This window comes from Numenius arquata, chromosome 5 (genome assembly GCF_964106895.1).
Source record: "Numenius arquata chromosome 5, bNumArq3.hap1.1, whole genome shotgun sequence".
Lineage (NCBI taxonomy): Eukaryota > Metazoa > Chordata > Aves > Charadriiformes > Scolopacidae > Numenius > Numenius arquata.
Window position 1 is genome coordinate 30,045,228 of NC_133580.1, and position 21,228 is coordinate 30,066,455.

The following is a 21,228-nucleotide window of genomic DNA, read 5'->3' on the forward strand; positions in this document are numbered from 1 at the left end:
TATCTCCCAAACTTGTATGCATGTGAATAAGAATAACTGTCTTGAAACTGAGAAAACGTGATACATGTGAGTAGCTCTGAAGCAGTCTTAGTGGCCTTGGTCATACGCAACTCAGCATGGGTCTGCTTACCCACTTAACTCTCCAGCTGAGTGCTGTCAGAGCATCTGTGGCATAGTATCAGGGGGGAGAGGCTGGCACTCCTAAGGTGCCAGAAACCTCCTAAGAGGTTTAGTGTTTTGTGGCTTTGTCTTTTCATCTTGAAGCAAAAGTTGTGAAATTCTGAAGGTAGGCTTAAGAGGTCTTAATTGTTCAAATTCTCTGTCACTCTTTCTCCCCTCAACTAGCTGTCTGGGCCCTAATTACTCTCTTCTTGGGAGCATGGAGGAAAAGGAATTGCCATCTGTTACCAAATTGCAATGTTATTGCCTCTTCATCTTCCTTCTAACAAAGCATATGACAGTGTGGACAAAACTGGGAGAGGGGCAGAACAGAGAGAAAGAAATCTGTCAGTGCTTGTGTTCTGCTGTCTGCTTCTCTTCCAATTAAAAGCAAGTGTTATTTAGAAAACTTAATGAAATTGCAACCATCAGCCTAATGTGCCATGCTGAAGATGTAATAAATTTTATCTTTTACAATAAGTATTTCCCCTCATCTGCTCCAAAAAATACAAATTAAGATGTTACTGATCATGGAAATGGTAATGTTAAAGCCCCATTGCCCTAAAACCTCAACTTCTGGATTTCAAAATTTAACTTTGTAGAAAAGAAATCACACAGAATATAATTTAAAGAGTATAAACTTTGTGTATCACTAAAACAGTTTGGGTCTTAAAAATGCTTGGAATGGTCTTGTTCTAATTTGCTTCCACCAATATCTCGTGGCTCATACTGAAAAGTCTTTAACTTTGCATGTTGAACATAATTCACAACCTAAGTATGAACCAAGTAAACCATTGTTGAAAATCCAAATTGAGAAGTTCTAAGGAAGAGAAATGAAACTTTTCTTCCTCTGTATTTGAATATAATGGTGACAAGGAGGACAGTAGTGGTATTCACTTGCTGGTTTATTTTTGATTAAAAAAAAAAAATAGGGGTTGTTTCCCCTATTTTTACCGTTCTGTTGTGAGCTAGCAGCGTGTGGTGGCATCGTTGACGATGATCTTGAATTTGCTTGTCATTTCAGAATACCTGACAGTGTTTTCCCAGATGATTGCATTCCATGATCCAGAGCTGAGTAACCACCTTAATGAAATCGGGTTTATTCCAGATGTAAGTGCTAAGGGTTCTTATATAAATATTGTTCAAAGGAACTAAAAATGGAAAATGAGGGCAACTATGATGAGATGCCTTTCCAGACTGTTTCCGTAGCAGTTTGACATAAGTGAAACTTTCATATTAATGGACCTTTCTGACTATGTTGATAAAATGGTGAAGTTTTGATTGTTGTTTTTCATACCTCAGTCCTTCCTGTTCTGCTGGCATGGTAAATACAATAAAAATACTAGTTGTCAGTTGTTACAACTTACAGATTCAGCTTATGAGAAATATAATTTTATTTTTAAAGTGTGGATTAATATACAAAAATTAATGTGGCCATAAAGGACTAATAGCTAAATTTCTGCAAACTAATTAAATGCCATTGGTTAACACAAAAGACACATCAATTTGCAAGCAATACAAAAAATATGTGCAAGTGATAGTTAATCTGTAGATGTGTGAGACCTTGGAAAATGCTTAGCAATCAGTTGTTGGAATCCATCAGAAACATTGGACAAGTGCATAACTTGGGTCTTAAGTTTTTTGTTTTCTTTGGAAGAAGACTGTAAGATGGAGGAAAAGGAAAACTGAGAACACGGCCAAAATGTAGTAGAAAATGTGTAGAAAAAGGCAAAACAAGGCCTTCTTTAGAGCCTCCCTTTTGCTATCACTGTAAATAGTGAAGCTTTCCTCCTTTGTTTAGAGAGGTGTGTATAATCCAGAAAGCCAAGATAATACTCAATAAAAATGTTTGTCTGCCTACTATAGCATTATCGAAGCTTATGGCAGATGTTTCTGTAAAGTAGATTTAGGCAAGGCTATAGAGAGAATGCTGTCAATTGATACTGTCTATATCATGATACATTTGACATTTAGAAATTTGGTAATTACAAGTTGTTCATAACAGATGATTGAGCAGTCAAAATAGATGAAGAAAACTGAAGTCAGGAGATGTTGATGTAGAAATATAAATTTCATAAATAAGAAGTTTATATGCATTTCATCTATAGGCAATACAAAGCTCATTTTATCAGAAAAGCCTTATGCTTATGAGGAAATGCTTTAAGTTGAAGCAGCAAAGCCAAGCCTCTGAAAGTCATTTGCTGTACACAATTCCTGGGTGAATTTGTGTGTCTTTGGGACTGGCAGATACTCATTATCACTTTTTACAAAGGTTGTAATGGAAAAGCAAATACATGCTTTCATTTGTAGAGGTGTTTTTAATGTAATAATGTTGTTTGAGTGATAGAAATTTAAAAGATACTGTGGCACGAAAATGAGCAGAAGAGAAAGCCAGTGTATTGCATTATAAACAGAGATGTTTGAGAAGGTCACATGTATTGCTGATGACTCGCATCGGAAGAGGACGGGTGGGAGGAAGATGAAGGGAAGGTGCAGAGAAGGGAGAACAGTCATCTGTAGAAAGCCTAAATATTTAGGGGGTAAAGGGCATGGGTAACAGCAACGCTGAAGTTCCTGAGGGCGAATCAATTTTGCAGCATCACTATGTAAATGCACTTGATATTTATTTGTTAAAGGCTGTGGATGACCAAAGCAATTCCTCCGTGTGTTTTGTCCCGGGTACTAGTTCCCACTGAAGAGGTGTAGATGTAATTTTCCTGACCATCTTGAAGATCCTTGTTTCTGCTGCTAACCTACATGAGAGCTCTGTAGCAACCTCATCTTGGGTGTTTGCTGATCTTTCAGCAGCTCCTAGTGTCTGCTTATACATTTATAATTTTCCACTGAAAACTTTTAAGGTGCAAGTCAGATGGAATAGTTTAAAATCACCTGTTTTGTTATATTTTAGGTTTTGTGTTTTGCTGGTCATCAGACAGCACATAGTCAAATGTGAGCTTTGCTTTTAAGTGTTACAGTCTAGAGATGATTAGGTAATGTAAATAATTACAAAACAGAGGTATTTTTTAAAAAGAAAACAAACAAAACCTTGCATCAAATACAAATGCTAGTTCTAAAGTTAACACTAACGTCTGAAGAAAGGTTGTCCTTTTTTTTTTTTTTTAAATATATAAATAAAAGTTGTTCTGCCTTTTAGATTAGCGAGAGAGGTAACTTTTGTACCTGTAACAAGACAGCACAGGGTCCATCAAGGTGAAGGATATGCACCGTAGTAATGAGATCTGAACCAGAGTTTTGTGCTTGAGTACTAATCCTATCAAAATAAACCCGGATTAATCTTTCATCATTGAAGCACAGGCTCCGCTGAAGGGAAGATTGTGTTTCCTGGCACCCTTCCCATTTGCTTCGGGTCACGTAGCTCTCAGAATATTGAACACTACTGAAGCTGGAATAGTTCTAAATATTGTTAGCTGATGTGGTGCCTGGATTAAATACATCGCTGTGGCTATGTGATTTACATGTAAATAGAGGGATATATATGGATATATATATTCTTTGCTCACTCTCCCCAAGTTGATAGTCTCCCCCACCCTATATAATGCTTTATAACGCTTTCTATATTTTACTCAATAATTCTGACACCAACAACAGACCATTTTGAACTGAAGAAAAACAAGGAAGTGGGCTACATTACTAAAGGGTAACTATAGCCATAAATTATTCTAAAGAGCTTTCAGCTGTGAATTATGGAAGCTAGGCACAGTTGTCAGCTGGCCATTAACAGAGATGACAAAGTCTGGCTGCAGTTACTTGATAGCATCGTGCTGGAGCTGCTGTCATAGGTAGATACCTTAGCTTGGTTTTCATGATATGCAGGAGGTGTCGGTGATAGGGCTTCATCTAACTGAGAATTAAAAATCCTGAGACTGAAGTACTCTATCTCTGTACATGATTACCTAGTGGTGAATATGAAGGAGAGGTTTCTTGCTGGTATATTTATCTTGTGAGGAAAGTAATATTTTTTTCAAATTTTGTTTGTGTAGGTGCATATAGGTAGGTAGAATCTAATATTACAAATTTTATTCAATCAGATTTTCTTTGCATCCCCAGTCATCAAAACATTTTTGTACCTTCCTGTAGAATTTAAATATATAATTGTCTAGGGACCACATAGGCTTGAAGCTAAGTATGTGTGTATGTATTTTGAAGATAGAACATGAAGGTGCAAGATCAGGGTTCTATAGAATAGACTATTTCAGTTGGAAGGAACCTACAACGATCCTCAGGTCCAACTGCCTGACCACTTCAGGGCTGACCAAGTTAAAGCATGTTGTTAAGTGCATTGTCCAAAAGCCTCTTAAGCACTGACAGGCTTGGGGCATCCACCGCCTCTCTGAGAAGCCTGTTCCAGTGTTTGACCACCCTCTCGGTAAAGAAATGCTTCCTAATGTCCAGTCTAAACCTCCCCTGACGCAGCTTTGAGCCATTCCTACGTGTCCTATCACTGGAGATAGCAGTCAGAAGGGATCAGCACCTCCCTCTCCCCTTCTCCTCCTCAGGAAGCCGTAGAGAGCAAAAAAGAGTTTTTCTCAACAAGTGAAAATTAAATCAAAAAGAAGCAATTGGGAGGCAGCCTTGTTAGGACAACTCGGCAAAATAAAATCCCAGTTTATTATTGGACAACATAGTTTCACACATAGATCAAACAGGCCAAAAGAAAAAGGAAAAAAAAAAAAAAAAAACACAACAGCAATTTCATACACAGAAGAAAAAAAAAAGAAAAAACTTTGGCCTTGCCACCTCATAGAAACCACAATCTGTGGTACAGCTGAAGTACATACACACAAAAAAAAGTTACTGGAATGCTCAGTATAAGGTTGTAAATATTTTTTTTTTTTTTGCATTTTTGTCTTTTTAAAATTTTTTTTACAAGGTTTTGATTTATTCTCCTTTGAAATAATGGTTTAGGGCTGGTTACACCACAGTTGTAAAGTCAGAGATGGTAAAGAGAGATACGCAGTTCAAAGCTCTTCTTTTGGTCAATCCAAGATCACTTAAAAGTGGTGGACCTCCTAACTATGTACAAAAATATAAAATGTTAATAAAAAGTACAAACAAATTTTCCTTTAAAGGTAGAATACTTGCCCACATTAACTACCATTGTTTTGGTAGTTCCTGTATTCCTCTAAGTTGCTTTGGGAAGGAAAGGTTCAAACATTAAAAAAGTCTTGAAAACTGAAAATAGTGTGAAATATGTGCTATAGCATAGGGTTTTTTGTTATCCATCTATAAGTTATTTTTATAATGGTGAAGACATGCCAGTTTCCCAGTTTAAAATAATGCACTGCATTGAATGACAGATGGTCAGGTGAGGATTATTTTATGAAAGATTGCAAGAATAATGATTACTCCTAGTGTGTTTGATATCTTTAAAACTGTAGGTATTTAACCTTGATCTCAGCTCTGTAATTCTATGACATGTGGAAGTTGAACTTTCTCAGAGATTTTTTGAATTTTCTTAGAGGTTTGTGGTAAACTGAAGTATTATATGCATGCATAATGAACAAGAACTTGTGAAGAATGTTGACATATTTGATGTTTTGAAAATTCAAACCTTCAATTTTAAATAATTCATTTTCATTATCCTGCAACCAGGTGCATAGCTTCACTGTAGCTGCCTTATGACGTTCTTAAGGTGCACCTGGATCGTATAGGACAGCTGCTTTATTCTTACAGACTTTTCACAAAGCAAGAAGCTTGTGTATGTCTTTTAATACTCTCTACCATCTTCGCCAACAAACAGCATCTTAGAATCGTCATAGAATCAAAGAATGTGTTGGGTTGGAAGGGACCTTTAAAGTCCAAGCCCCGTGTAGTAAGCAGGGACATCTTTAACTAGATCAGATTGCTCAGAGCCTTGCTATCCCTTCTAAAATATCTTTAGAATCAAAATCCCCTGAGCCTAAGTACCTTTAAAACTATTGTCTTTACAACTGACATCTCAATCTTTTGTACGCACAAGTGTGTAAAGCTCTCGTCTGCTGGAGGAGCAGTCAAATCCAGACAGTACTAACAGGCAGTAATAAAATCCTTGAGGAAAAGGCTTTCTTCAAGATTTGAGCCAATGTCTCTAAAAACTTTGAATGTTTAATGGGAGATGCACGTCTCAAAATATGCCCATCTAACTATGGCAAATAAACATCTTCAGCCTGTTGAAAAACAGTGAACTGCATCTCCAAGCTCAAGTACTGAGCAGAATTTGTCATAGCAGAGCACTATTGGAGAGGAACCTTCAGCTAGGGATACTAGGGATAATGGAAAGATGGGGAATGAAACTAAGCCCAAGGTCAAGAGATTTCAATTTTAACTAAAAAAATATATTGTGGTTTTATTCAGATTGAAGAGGAACTGATGTTAGGGGACTGCTGTCTTTTATATAAGAAACATCCAAGTCCTTACTTAAAAGCAACAAAGAGCTTATATTTTACTAGCAAAGCAAAATGATAATTGTGGCATTGCTGATCTCAAACCCACTCTAAAAAATGAAGTATTGGTTTTACAGACTTTCATTTTAATGTCCCAGGACATTCCGGCAGTTCAAAGGATACTTTGATTAAACATTAGGTATGCTTCCCAGATACAGAGAGTTAAGCGTGAATAAAATAAGTTTCAGTAGACAAGGGTTGAAATCCTCTTTAGCAGCAGCCTGTTAGTACAGAGGCATGGCACAGTGTTGTTCCAGCCGGTGATTGCTAGAGGGCAGTATTTACTAATAATAGGTTAAAAGTGCAGTCATTTAACTAACAGAATTTGCTAGCCTATTTATTTGAGGACTTCAAGTCAGTGCAGTTCTTCTTTTTGTCTGTGTTTTTTTTAATTTGGCTTGCATGTTGCAGTAATACCACCAGTGTTGTGGTGTTTGTTTGCTTATTAATAGTAATCATAACCTCCTCACGTTTACCAAAGCCTTGTCTTAGAACAGTATATTTATGAAAATCTGAGGGAAAAAAATCCCTTCAATAAAAACTTGCCTGATACCTTCTACTTGAATAGTTTGACCTACTTTTCATGTCACTATTGATAGGTTTGGTGAGGATGATTTAGAGCAAAGAGGTGCTTTGCCTTGCGTTTACCTTTTAGTAATAATACACAAATTTTGTGTATTTTCTTGTATATTTCTATGTAGATGCATGCAAGATAGAGATGTTTGTGTGTGAAATTTGGAGAAAGTGCAGATCTGCCTTAGTAAACATCTTAATCAAATATGTGAAAAGGAGGAAATAATTGTTTTTAAATACCAAGGAAGTAATGTGGTTCAAAATGGCATCTGCATAGTATGTGCCTCCGAGCAGCGGAGCCTCAGGCTATTAGGAATGCTTGTTTTCATGCTGCGTGGAAAGAAAGATATTGCATACAAGCAAGCAGGTAAATAGGTATTAGCTGATCACAACCACTGTAGGTGATATTTCAGGGAACAGGGTATGTTATTTTTCAATAGAGAGCCATCTATTGAAGGCACAGCAAAGCTATACTCGGGGAAATAGCACGAATGTATTATAAGGCAAAACCGGTGATAGAGATGGATTTGATTTGGATTTTGAACCCTTAAAATCAACTGATGGGTTGGAGGCCAAGCTTTACAAAAGCCTCCTGAATATTGAAATTGTTGGATGCTCTGGTCATCACAGCGCTTTTAATTTTATGGATAGTATGGTTCAGATACTATCAGCTGCTAGAGTTGAAGAGGTAGGAGTAAAATTTAGAGAGTTGTGCTAAACAACTTTTCAGCAAATGTGTGCATCATTTAATCAGTGCCATAACCCAGTTAGGAATTTATGGAAGAAGTAGTAATTTATTAACATAATATCGATTATGCTTTCTGCTTTTCATTTGCTTACTTCCAGGGAAAGCTTAATAGGAGGACTAATTTCCAGTTTTTATGAGCTAAAAAGTAATATATTAAGCTTTATGTCTAATTGTAAATCTTCAGAAGTGGAAAACAGAGCACATAAGCTATGCAACTGAGTAAAATTTAACAATGGTGATCTCGCTCTTGCATTCCTAATTTTTGGGGACTTTCTGTGCAGTTTGATGTGTCAAGAACATAGATTCTGTTGCCTTCAACACGCTAAATACTTCAGTGAAAATTAAGAAACTCTTAAGGTGTCGGAAATGCTTAGCTCTTCTAATACATGCTGAATTTTCTCTGTATGATGTCAAAACTGTGAAAGTTTGCAGAAATTAAAGGCTTTCTGTAGCCATTGCAGCAGCACAAGTTCTTAGACAGTCTCGTAGTAGTATGAGTGCTGAAGCAGCCTCAAATTCTTCAGATGACACCTACCTTTAAAGGTCACAGTAGAACAAAACAAGGCATAAGATGTTAGTAACTGACACTATATGCTTTTGAGAACGAAACCATTCTTATTTCCTTTCACTGATAATTGTGCATTTTAATAAATAACAACATAGGAGAAAAAGGTAGATACTGTTAATTTTTCTGTTGGAAATTGTGATTTTCACTTTTAATCATTTATACAGAACCAGGGGTTTTTCCATGATGAAAGAGATACATTGAATAGAGTTGCTTCATGCTTATTCAGGCATCTTTTGCTAGCTTTCACGTAGTGGTGTATGTATATATATATAACATACATATATATGTTAGGTAAGAACTGTCACAGTTTAATAGAGCAGGTTTTTGGGTTCTTAAGACTTTGGGGATTGTTTTTTACAAACATAAGCCTACTGAGGGTGATGTTTGCTTTTGTTGTTATTTTCAATACAGTGTCACAAACTAGTAATTTGAAGGAGATGAGAATGGGGGCCTGGGGGAGAAAAAATCTTCTCCGAGGGGCTAAAAGTTGTGTGATGGTGGTTCTGCCACTGCAGTTATTTTCCATTTTAAATCCATTCCTGCCAAGCTAGGCAATTTTTAATGTAGTAGACAGTTGTCACAAACACCTTAAGCTCTTAATAAAACTTTTTTTTTTTTTTTGTTCTCTTCCCCACCACCACCACCTTTTGCAGCTTTATGCTATTCCTTGGTTTCTTACAATGTTTACACGTGAGTATGCACTCTTTTTCTCTGATTAAATGTTCTTGTATTTCTTAGAGCAAAATTTTTGCACTTTATCAGCTAAAGGCTTCTTAATTGGTGTGATGTGTCTATCACTTAGGTTGCTTGTAACTTTCAAGGATGTGTTGTGATTTGAGTCTCAGCAGTGCCTGTCATACTTTCTGCCCTGATTTGATAAAAGTTAGCATTTTCTTTTTTTTTTAAAAAAAGTATTATACTAAATTTGAACTGGATTATTTTATACATGCAGTATTTAGGGAATGTGCAAAGGAAGCTGTTATCTACTAGAAAAAGATATAATATTTTAGGAACAAAAAGAGCTTTATAATTTGGTGAGCTTTTAATGAAAGAGGACAAAGTAAATAAAGCACATCTAGAAAGCAATTCAAAATCTTTTCTCAAAGATCTGTGTGATTTTGATTCATTTCATGTCAATATTGGCATACTTTGAATTAAAAAAAAAAAGTGGCAGGATGAAAAGAGCTGATGGATTGTTTCTCTGTTGAAATATCAAAGAATATAATGTGAAATTCTTGATTTCAATTTCTAAAGATTTTGACTGTAAAGCGCTGGTTCTTGCAGTTGTCCATTCTTCTAAAACTTTCATGGGAGTCACGACCTTTGGAAAACCAAGGAGATGGTTTCCTTGGCAATGAATTGTAATAAAATGTTAGAATTATTTAGTGAAGGATAGCTTATTTTAGGAGAGCCACCTTCAGCTTTATATGTAAGATGTTGCTATTTTTAACAGGCTTTTCTCCTTGTCTTTCCTTTTATTCTGCCAATTTTTGCTCTATTCCATTCGTTTTCTTGTCTAGTTTTAAGTAATTGAGCTTATTGATTAATTCATTAATATCTTTGTACTATTGGAAAAACTGATACACGTGTCCTAATGCATAATTGCACTGTTCCAAAAGAAAAATAATTGCCTAATTTTGTGTGTGTTAGAAATGTGCAGGTTTTCAGATTTCAAAGTATTTAATAATGAAAGAAGACCCTGATTTCCAGAACAGTCAAGCTGTATATGAAGAGAAAGCTGTTTCTAAACAGGTTGTGTCCTTTTTGCTGCCAAGTGAAAAAGAAATAACCCTTAGACAGGGGAGGAAAAAAGTATGTAGACAAATCCTTAAGAGTGTGTGTGTGTATATGCTTTATATCAACTTGCATGCTTATGGTGTTTTGTTTCTTTTTATTGTACTTGTTCATCATGCAGATGTCTTTCCTTTGCACAAAATTTTTCATTTGTGGGATACGTTACTGCTTGGAAATTCCTCCTTCCCATTCTGTATTGGAGTTGCAATACTTCAACAACTGAGGGATCGTCTTCTGGCTAATGGATTCAATGAATGCATTCTCCTTTTTTCAGACTTGCCAGGTACAGAAAAAAAACCCTAAACATTTCTTCTCTCTTTCTCTGTATTTCCCAGTGTGTTGCTGAAGAAAGTATGTGCTTGCATGAGAATATATACTACATGTGTTTTGAAATCGTAGTAAATTTAGGCAAGCTCACTGTCAGGATGTGTAAGTCTTAGCTACAGCTTGATGAAGTTAGTAGAAGTCTTTTTGCTGTCATCAGCAAGAATTGGGTGAGCTTGTTATTATTTCCAGTTGAAGATTGGACTACTTTCTTGTGAAATTTAGAACAATTTTAAATAATTCATAAGCAACTGTGTGTAGACATGCCACATATAGAAATAATCCAGTTGATAGGATTCCTTAGTGAAAAAAAGCTTAGTGCTGTTCTGAACAGTGCTTTTCCACTGGTACTAGCCTGTTTTCCTTTCAAAAACAATTAAAATTTTGCTGTGGAAGCAATTAATATAAAAGAGGTAGGGAAAGTAGTATAGAAGCCATGGGAATTGCTGTGTGTTAAATCAGTTTCCATTTGAAATGTGAAGTTTTCAAAAAGCCCTCAAAATCAGATCAGAGGCTACGTGATCGTTGTGCAGAAGTTCTGTCGTCTTGTTCAGTAGGAGGTTGTTGACCTATCCACACAAGCAAGTGTTGCATCTTTAAAAAAAAATAAAATAATTGCAGTCAACCATGAAGTTCGGGTCTTACTTCTGAGCAAGTTTCTAGTGAGACAGTAAAACGCATTTGAACTGAGTAAGCCCTGTGAACTGAAAGATGTGTTTCCATTTGTGATGGACTAATATTTACATAACACATGAATTGGAAGGCTACTGCACCCTGAACATACTTACGTTCTTGTATTAATTCCCTCTCTCCAACCCAGGATCTTTCTAACATAATACAGGTCTTGGTTAAGAGGCGACACTGCTTTAATTGTGTGGCCTTTCTTAAGATAACTACCTTTTGGCTAGTTTCTGGTCTAATTATAGATTTAGTGGGGTCTTTTTGAACACCACGTGTGCAATTCAATAATTCATAATTCATTTAAACAGCAGTCATTCTTTTTCAGAAGAACTGAATGAGAGAATCAAGTTTGGAAGAGCATTTAAGCTTAAAAGCCCTTAAGTGTGACTGTCTCCACAACTGCAGAGTTACAGAGGTTAGGAGTAGTCTAGGATATGGCAGGAAGCGTTCTGAGGCGAAGTTTATAGTTGCATAAATCAGTCTCTCAGAAGCTCATTGAGTTCTCACATATGAAGCTCTGTAATTCTGTAATTTCTCTAAATATTATTGTCACAAATTCTGTCTTTCACTGTATACCCTTGAACATGCATCAGGATTTCAAAGTTTTGCTTTCCTGCTTTAGTTTGATACTTTTGAGCCTGGCTCTGGGGAGAGTTAAAAAAGGTGGTTTTGAGGATTACGTCACCAGGAAAGTGCAGAGCCCCAAGGCTTGTGGGGCGATGAAAGCACTTCCCAGAGACAATGAGAACAAGCAGCAGTTTTGCATCCTGGCACCTTTAGTGTGGGAGCAATCGCTGGATGTTTGCAATTTTTGAGCCTAGCGCTGGGGAGAGTGAAAAAACCTTTCAGTTTAGTATCTACTATGCAATTGCTACTGTATTTTTCAATTTATAAGAAATTTAATTAGGCCATTCCGTATGGTGTGTGTTGGTTTTGTGGGGTTTTTTTCATTTTCAGTCTATATACTTAGTCATTTCAAATGTCCTTATTAAATTTAAATGGATATCTTCAGATGGTCTGAAGGGTGAGAGCTAAACTAAAAGATTGTCTCTCTCCCCCATCTATTAGCTGTATGTCTTGGTTAAATATAGATTCATTAATATTTAACACATTTACTTGCCGAAGGTCATTTCTCCCTATTTTTTTTTCCTTGAGTGGTTCTAAATTATATATTCCAATTTATCTTGAACCAGCTGATTTACTGACAGTTGAAGTACTTTATGCAGAGGTCATGTGTAAGAACATATTATTTCTCATAATCCATATCTGTTTATATAATAGAATTAAATCACTAAAATCTGTAGTGTTACAATGTACATGCTTTCTGCTGATTATTGTTCATGACAACTTTGCTCATACTATGGTAGGAAATGTTTTGGTAGAATGGTGTTTCTGAAAAGACTTATTTTTTTTAATTTGGTGAAATCTGCAATATTTTGGATGTCAACAGTGGCACAATTTGAATATTGTGAGATTAATCCAAAGAATATAATAAATTGACTACTAAGGGAAAAAAAGAATGAGGATGGAAGATGATCCTAGTGTGACTTAAAAGTTGTTATTGGTCTAGCTGAGACTTCTGTAATCACTAATTTCTTTGAACATATAATTATCATAGCCCTGTGCCTTCTTCCTGACCTGAGTCTTATTTCTGAGTTAAGAAGTATTGACTGCTTATGGGTTTTGTCACTTCTGTTTTCCAAACAGGAATTCTGTTATTTTGGTTAAATTGTGTGCCATGCCTGAGAATTTTCTGACAGTAATTTACAGACAGCTTTCACCTGAAACTGGGTCACCCTGAGGAAGAGATTATGTTGTTCAAAACATCTGCCATAATTTCAATCTAAAATAAATAGTTGCTCAACTAGGAGCCTGAAACTCCTGGGGTTTTTAAGCTTTCTATGCACTGAAATGGCTTATCTCAGGCTGCCAGTGAAAGCATCTTTTTGCTGACTCCAGGCTAGTCAGTGCTTCTAAAGAAAGAACGTCAACCTCAGATAGGAAGTCCAGAAAGACTGGCTGTGGAAAAGCAATCCAGTGCAACAAGGAGCTACAGTAAAAATGTTAAAGTGGAAAATGTAGAGGATTCTACTTTGTAAGACACAGGCACGTAGCTTTAGGATGCGACATGTAGTCAAAGATCTAGCTATCCCTAAAACCACAAAAATGGTTCTCCAAGGAACACGGTTTCTCTTATTTGGGAGAAATAGTTATATCTGTTGCCATTATAGTGATGTACCAAAATGCTGAATTCCATGATGGTCAAAGCCATATAAGTGCTTGGAAGGATTACATCCAGCTCAGAAATGGACTAAAGATTTAAAAATAGTGGAAATTCTACACTAAGATTGCATGGTGCAGTGTTGAACGATGTGTTTCTGCTGACAGCAGTAGTTAGATGCACATCAGAGACCTCTACTTTAGATACATATCCGACCCTAGGTAGCTACTATTTTACTTTCCATTGTTTTTCGGCCTGAAAATCCTTTGGCTGCCCACATCTGTGATTCATACGCTTTTATTGTGCCAGAATTTCTGGTGGTTCAGCATTTAGTTAACTAAGATTTGCTAGGAGGAACAAAATGGCAGTTGATCACCAAGCCCACGCTGAGTTTGTGGGTGTTTTGGTGCCTGTTCCCATTTGTTTCACCACTTTTTGAATAAAAATGTAAACTCTGAGATCAAAACACCAACTTTGAAGAGATTGAGAGACAGAAGGGTCTTCTGTGTGCCAGTGAGCAGTGGAAAAACAAAGAAAGTTTGGAAAAACAAAAAACCACTGTTTTGATTAGGGTTTGACTATCACGCAGCTTTGAAAATGCCCTATTGCTTAGATGAAGGCTCTGAGGAACAGATGTCGTAATAGTTCTTTTAAAAGGATACTTTTTTACTAACTTCAGCTATGAAATTTTGACACGTGGCTTTGTTGTGGCTTGCCCAAGTTCAAAACTGTTGTCCCCCATGGAAGTTGACACAGCAAGGTGATTTTTGTGGGGTTAGTGAAGCCGGACTGCTTTTTCAAATGACAGTATATCTGAAGAAAAATGGCAATTTGGTCTCTGTCACATGATGCGCATGATAATGGTGCTATAACAAAAAAATTAGATCACAAATATCAAAAGAGATCAGAAGTACAGAAGGAAATCACGTTTTCTTTTCTTGAAAGATGTAGATCAGACTGATATTTATGAAAACATCTTTTTCTGAAAACATTCCTCATCTTTGCTATGTTAGGTGGCTTTTTTAGATGCAAGTGGTGGATGTATTTTACAATGCAATTCCTGAAGATTTATTGTTGCGAAATAATGGCATTTATGAAGCAAAACCTGTGCATAGCTGCTTGTAAGTGGCTTTTTGCTTGTTTTGCTGCTTTTTTTCTTTCTTTTCTTTTTTTTTTTTTTTCCCCTCTTTTTTAATGGCCTACAGCCAGCTGTGGGTTGGGAGCTGGCTTTGGTACAGAAGCAAAGCAATTTGTTGTACACACCTGCTCACCAGGGCTGTTCAGCAGTGTCAAATTCTGTAAGATTGATGTCATTTTACCTGAAGCTGTGAATTCTCTAATTATTCACGTTTTCCACTTGCAGTGACATGAACAAGACGCAGTTCTATTTATAGATTCTGCCTTCTTGAGACTAAAGAGAAATGCTCTGGTGGGTGACACACTAAGGAAAAAAATACCCACCCCCCTTTTTTATTCATATTTGTGCTTCCTAGTCTGTAGTTGTCAATGGCATAAGAAAATCAAATATATATTCTTTAGCAAAGGACTGTGTTTCAAGAGATGGTATTTCATAAAAAGGGTGAAAAGTGAGTTCATCAGTAGAACTTTCCTAGTGCATGTCTTAAAATCGGTCTGATGTGCAGCTTATGCCTCCTGTTTCTGGGTAGAGCCTGTACGTACTCTTCATAGCAAAAGGGGACTTCAGAGAATAGAATAATCCACCTATTAGTCATGTAGAATTTTTGTACACTCTTACCCTGAAATATAATCAAATTACAGGAAGGTAGACTGTCAAACATGCTAGCACTTCTAGGGATGGAAAGCTAAAATTCAGGCCACTCTTACCTAAGCTTGCTTCTGGATGTGGTGAATTATTATTTTTTTCTCTTTACAAAGGTGTCTCAGAAAAATTTTCTTTTTTTTTTTTTGTTTCATGAAAATTATGAGCATAACAACTGATTCAGGATTAGACTAGTGCTTAGAAAGCAAGAGTGTGCACCAGGTATTTTTTTTCTCCTTTTACAGTTGCAGAGAATGTTGCTGACAGAGCAAGGTGCCTAATTGGATATCTGTCTACATCTTTGTTATGGTGAATGTGTGTGTTTGCCTGTATGGGTATAAATGATCTTACCAATAATCTTTAGTTCTCTGCTTGTTAATTGAGGAGGATTTCAAAATGAGCTGCACAAATACCGTAGTGTTAAAATTCCTTGATTAAAATTAACATTAGCAGCACATCTCTCTTTATGATTGTAGATATGTTTTGGGGGGGTGTCCATCCAGTGTTGTTGAGAGATACATGTAACTACTTAAATATGGAATTGGGATGGCAGAGTAGACTGAGAGCTAGAAAAATCTTTCTGCCAAAATAAGGACTGAGAAACAAGGTCTAAGTGAATTCTCAGCAGTCTCATACTTTAGGATAGCTGTGAGTTCCCTTTGATTTACTTTGCCATATTCAAAGAACTTAAACTCTTGCCCTTATACACCTGCATGAGGCATTTGAATCTGTCTGTCCAAAAGACTTTGTTCTTAATATACTAAGAGCTGGAGTTCAGTAGAAATTGATAGAATGACCAAAAGTGAACATGGAGAACTAGAGCAGGGTTTGTACCTAAAGCTAAGACTTTGTTGATTTTGCAAGCTTAGAATAAAACTCAGAACTGGATTGGTAGCACTGAAGCTCGCATTGTATGTGAAGAATGTTGTCTGTATTCTGAAAACAGTGATAAATGGGCTAAGTACCCATCAGGGGTGTGTCAGGTGAAACCTCTGTCACTGCAAAAATTTAAAAAGTCTAAACAAGCATCTGTAGGGGATAGGCTAGTCACGTATCATTTGGCTTCAGAACAAGGCAAGGAGCTAGACAATCTCTTGCTGTTTCTTCAATCCTTATGCTTAAAAAAACCCACCCAAGAACAACGACTTCTTTTTTTTCCTCACCAGCATAGCATGCTTCTAAGGAAACAAATTCGGCAATCATGTAAGCTGATAGACTATAAACCACAAACCTGTCTGATGGGAATGTAACCCTGAAATGACACAAATTTAACAATATCTTAAAGATGGTCATTTTGGGGTTGGGTTTTTTTGTTATAAAAATATGATATTTAGGAATGTGCTGCTTGAATACTTTCATGTGTAAATTTAAATGGGGGCTGTTAGAAAGCTTTTTCACAGATTAGGGGAACTTATTTCCTTGACTTCTGAGTAGGTTAATTATGCAGCAAGCTTTAAATCATTTAGAAATGTATATTGACAAGGTTGCCGTGATATTAGATACTCCAAGCTACTAGTTTTGTGCTGTGTAACACTAACGTACACTTGGCTAATGGTAAACACTGAAAGTTCATCTCAGTAAGTTATCTACTGTATTACCAAATGACAAGAGCATTTTTTTAGAAACGAGAGCAGTTTTAAGCACGGGTACATAAGCAAGATGGTTATTATCCTTCCTGTTTACAGTTGCTGTATTTGTGGGAAATTAATACCATTTTAGACTTGAATAATATGTTTCGTGCTCTTTGGTAGTTTGTGGGTGTTACATGGTTCAGAATATACTTTAGGCAGATCAAAATATCTTACCTATATTAATCTTTACCCAGAATTTTCACATTATTGGTCTAGGAACCGACAGGTCAAATTAGAGCCTTTGATCCTTTTATCATGGCAACAGGTAGTCCTTTGCAATATTACTTGAATTTTTGTCTTATTTCAAAAACAGGAATTTTAAGTTACTTTATATTATTTCCTTCAAAATGTCCCAAAGGCCAACAAGAGGAGACCTATGCTAATACAAAGGTCTTCTACTTAATGACTCTTTAGAAATTAATAAGTTTTATAAGCACTTGGTCTGGTTGGAGTTTCTGATTTTGGAGGTTTTTTACAATTTTATAGCTGTTATGTCTGGGAAACAGCTGAAGTGACTGATACCTACCACCCAGCTAGAAACTTAGCATGATCTTTACTAATGCATACTGAGCTTCCGTATTTGCATATTACTTCTGTGAAGCACAGGTTTAGGATAAAGGAGGTAAGTTTCAGTAGAATTTGAGATTGCCAAATATCTGTTGAGTCAGGTTTTAAAAGGTGTTAACAAACCATCCAACATAGAAAAGCCAAACAAATTTTTTTTCATTCAAAAATTGAATGTAGTTGGATGTTGTGTTGGTGGCACAAGTTCCTCATCTCCATGTATTTCTAACAAGTTTCTCCTCTGAGCTGATCTCTGCAGCTTTGTAAACTTGTCCTCTTATGCGTCTTCTGTACATAATTATCATCTAGCTATGAAGTAAGGTTCGTTCTTCTGCTGATCTGCTTTATTCTTTTGTATCTCCCTCATTCTTTTGTGTCTCTCATTTTTTGCATAGTAGCCTCCATCTGACTATTTCCATTATACAGTGTGAATTCCTGTCCTTCTGTCATTGGCCAGTATCCTAATTTGATGTTAGAGCTGGTCCAGATGTCTTTAACATTTTCTTCGTTTGTAAAAGTATCAGCTGCTAAACAGCCCTGACGCACCTCATAAAACTGTTTAAAACGCTTTCCTGTCAGAGCTTAGCCAATATTGCGGTCTTTATGTAACCTATTTGGGTCTTCTTTCTCTGTAAGACATAGCATGTGGCATTTGGTGGTTCACTTACAGTAGACCTTTGCTCTTCGTACAGTCATTCATCATTCTGTCTCTTCCATGCTCATCTTTATCAGTGTGGGACAACATCACATTTCCGTGCTGGAATGCTGGAAATGTGATGTTGAAAGTGATGCTGGTTTCTTTTCATTCTTTATGAAACCTTTTCACTAAACTGCTGAGTCAGCTGTTTTTACACTCACGAGTAAGAAAAGGATTCATGTTTGTCCTTTATGCAGTCTAATGTCTCAGGGAATAACTCACAGTGTTTACTACTGTTTCTCTCTATTGCTCGTTACTTTGGTAAGTGTTACATGAATGGGTCCAGATGACTGCATAACCACGGCTAGTGTAATAGCTGTACTCTCCATAACTCTCCTCTCAGCTTCTCTTCTTTATACACAGGCTGGAAACGTACCTGCTGTTGGTCTTAGCAGAAGTGAGATATGTCAGTATCTCACATAGATATGTCACTTCTACTTGAATTATTATCTTCATAATACTCTCCATTACATAACTCTTTATCTTGATACATTCCTAATTTTCAGTTCTCAAACATCTCTTTTATGGATGAAGACAAGAGACCAACAAGTTCTTTTTCTGCTCTTTGGACACTGAATGTCATTTCATTACATAAAACTGAAAATCTATCTTTTCCCAGTGTTTCTGAACCTTGATGCAGATGGTTGATGTGCTTTCACCAAGCAAGTACCAGGACCATTTAATTTTTTATACACCAACCGCTGCTTGTGAGCATTCAGGCTCAAGAGTACTTTAAATTGTTGTCTTACCTTTCCAACAGCAAGAAGGTATCAAAAACTGTCACATGTACACTGCAAATGGCAATATTGTCCAGAGATAGCAAACAATGTTGACTGTGGAGAACTGTCTAGAGATTATTTTTTTTTATTATTATTCCAAGATTCTGAAAGAATTGTAGAGTGATGTGCTGTCAGACAAGGTAGTCTGTCAATGCAGCATTGAAGTTATTGATCCTTATTACAGCTGTGCAACACGCAATCTGTCTGAAAACACAGTACTATACTTTGTTCCTTTGCTTCTGCATCCAAGCATTTTTCTAGCTGAGTGCAACTTCTGTGCACCTGTTGTATTACCTAAAAAATATGATGACTCCTTGGTTGACAGCACTTGTCCTCCCAGCAGCTCTTGAGAGATGCATACCTTGCATCCATGTAGGAAGAACAACAAAGATTTCTATCGTATTAGCTGGAGAGTTTTAAAATTAACAAAATTTTGTCCCAAGATGTACTGAAAGGGATGCTGATGTTTGTAAGTAAGAGCGAATTACTATCCACAAAACAATGAAATAACACAACTATCCTGTAATGGAGGAAATAAATTCTATAAAAATAATAATTTTTGCATTGACCTTTTTGTTTATAGTAACCGTCTAGCAGTAATAGATACAGAGGTGTTGGCTAGAAATGTCATTTCTCTTCCTAGAGTTGTCCTTTTAATTATCTAGGTTTAGTGTATCTTCCTGTATGTCATCAGAAAAAAAAAAAGGTTTATGGCCTTTCACCTCTATTTCTTCTGAGAGCAGGAATCATGAGTTTGAACTGACTGACCTATTCAGCTTCTCCACTTTTATAGCACAGAGGTTTTCTGGCCTATTTATGTGGCTGTGTGGTGAAAGCTGATGATGCCTGGCAGAGTAGCAATAAATTGCTTGTGATGGAGAGGTCAAACCAAGCCCATAATTCTGGGCTGTTTCCAAAATGCAGAAGCAGTTTATTTTGGCCAGATTTCATAACTGGTGTCCTGTTACCCAAGGAAAGGGCTCTGGAATTGATTAACTGCACACAAAGACTTGGTCTGTGTACATATTCATTAAGAAAGAACCATTCGTGTTATGTTTTTCTCAATTGCTTGCTTTCACTTGCTGTGAACATCCAGTTTTGGTGTAAAAATAAAAAATTCTGTGTGCTTTTGTCACAGGTGTATTGCTTTTATACTGGTGCTTTCTTTTTAGCATCCAAGCGGTCTACTTCTCTCCTGTATCTATAACAATAAACACTAAATATATGTAGCTTAAAAAGCTGCGCCAGGCTGAGCCATCCTTTTCAGTTGAAGCTGTTGACAGGGGGAGGCAACAAGTTGGTAGGGAGCGATAATTTAACATGAACAGAGCAAAGTGAGTAACATCTTAGAGCAACCGGGAAGTTTAGTTCAGAAGAGGAGCAGAATATTTCAGTAGGCTTAATATTGGGATGGGGCCATGGCAAAGCCAGGATATGACTGTTGGATCGCTCTTTGTTTACTTCCCCACCCCTTGCCTTTTTCAATTCCTGTATTATTTGCATATTTAGAAATCTCAGGATGAGTCTTTTGATACTGAGTAATGGAGTAATTAGCTGGTGCCATAGAATTGTTTCCTGTAATGCTCAATTGCTGCTTGACTTTGAAATACTTGAGCTCTGTTGAGCCAGAACTCCTAAAACCAATGTTTTAAAATGAAACTCGTGATTTTTACTTCCTGGGTACTTGGGTGCCAGCTTTGACTTTTTTGAAATGCAGGTGCTCCACACATTTTGAAAACCAGACTGCTTGAAGACATACTAAATTTTATAACAAGAACTTATTTTTATGGTATTTATATTATGTTCAAAATTAAGCACAATTCACAGTTAATGACACCGTGTTAGGTCAGCATGTTTTCGTTACTGATTTTCCAGCAAAATAATTTGCATGAGTAAAAACAGAAGGCACACGCTTTTTAAACTACAGAGCACCCCAGTGCTGGGACCTTGAAGAGCACAGAAATGTTATATGTACATGAGTGAGCAGACCCTCCCTGTCCTTTCTAAATGTTTCTTCTGTTCGCTTCTTGCTTTGCTTCTTGAGAATTGTGCAGAGCTTGTTCTCAGAAGGATGTTCTTCTAAGTTATTTGCACATGACAAGTAGTCTGGCATCCTGGAGAGGTACTCTCTTTGTTCATAGTCCTGTTCAAGAATCTAGGCACTGGCTTGTTATATTTGCACTTCTGACTTACCAACAGTATGTTTTTAATAATGTGTAGGCTTTAATGTTTTCTGGCTTGTAACACAGTTACTTGGGAGCAGGAA

General features: G+C 36.6%; 1 protein-coding gene across 3 annotated transcripts in view; it reads left to right on the forward strand.

Moving 5' to 3' along the window:
* TBCK (TBC1 domain containing kinase) overlaps positions 1-21,228 on the forward strand; it is a 101,615-nt gene that overhangs the window by 44,606 nt on the left and 35,781 nt on the right. For all 3 annotated transcript variants that reach the window (XM_074147484.1, XM_074147485.1, XM_074147486.1), the window contains 3 exons: positions 1,184-1,269; positions 9,145-9,181; positions 10,407-10,568. In XM_074147484.1, the coding sequence (XP_074003585.1) occupies positions 1,184-1,269; positions 9,145-9,181; positions 10,407-10,568 (285 nt within the window). The remainder of the gene's footprint in view (positions 1-1,183; positions 1,270-9,144; positions 9,182-10,406; positions 10,569-21,228) is intronic.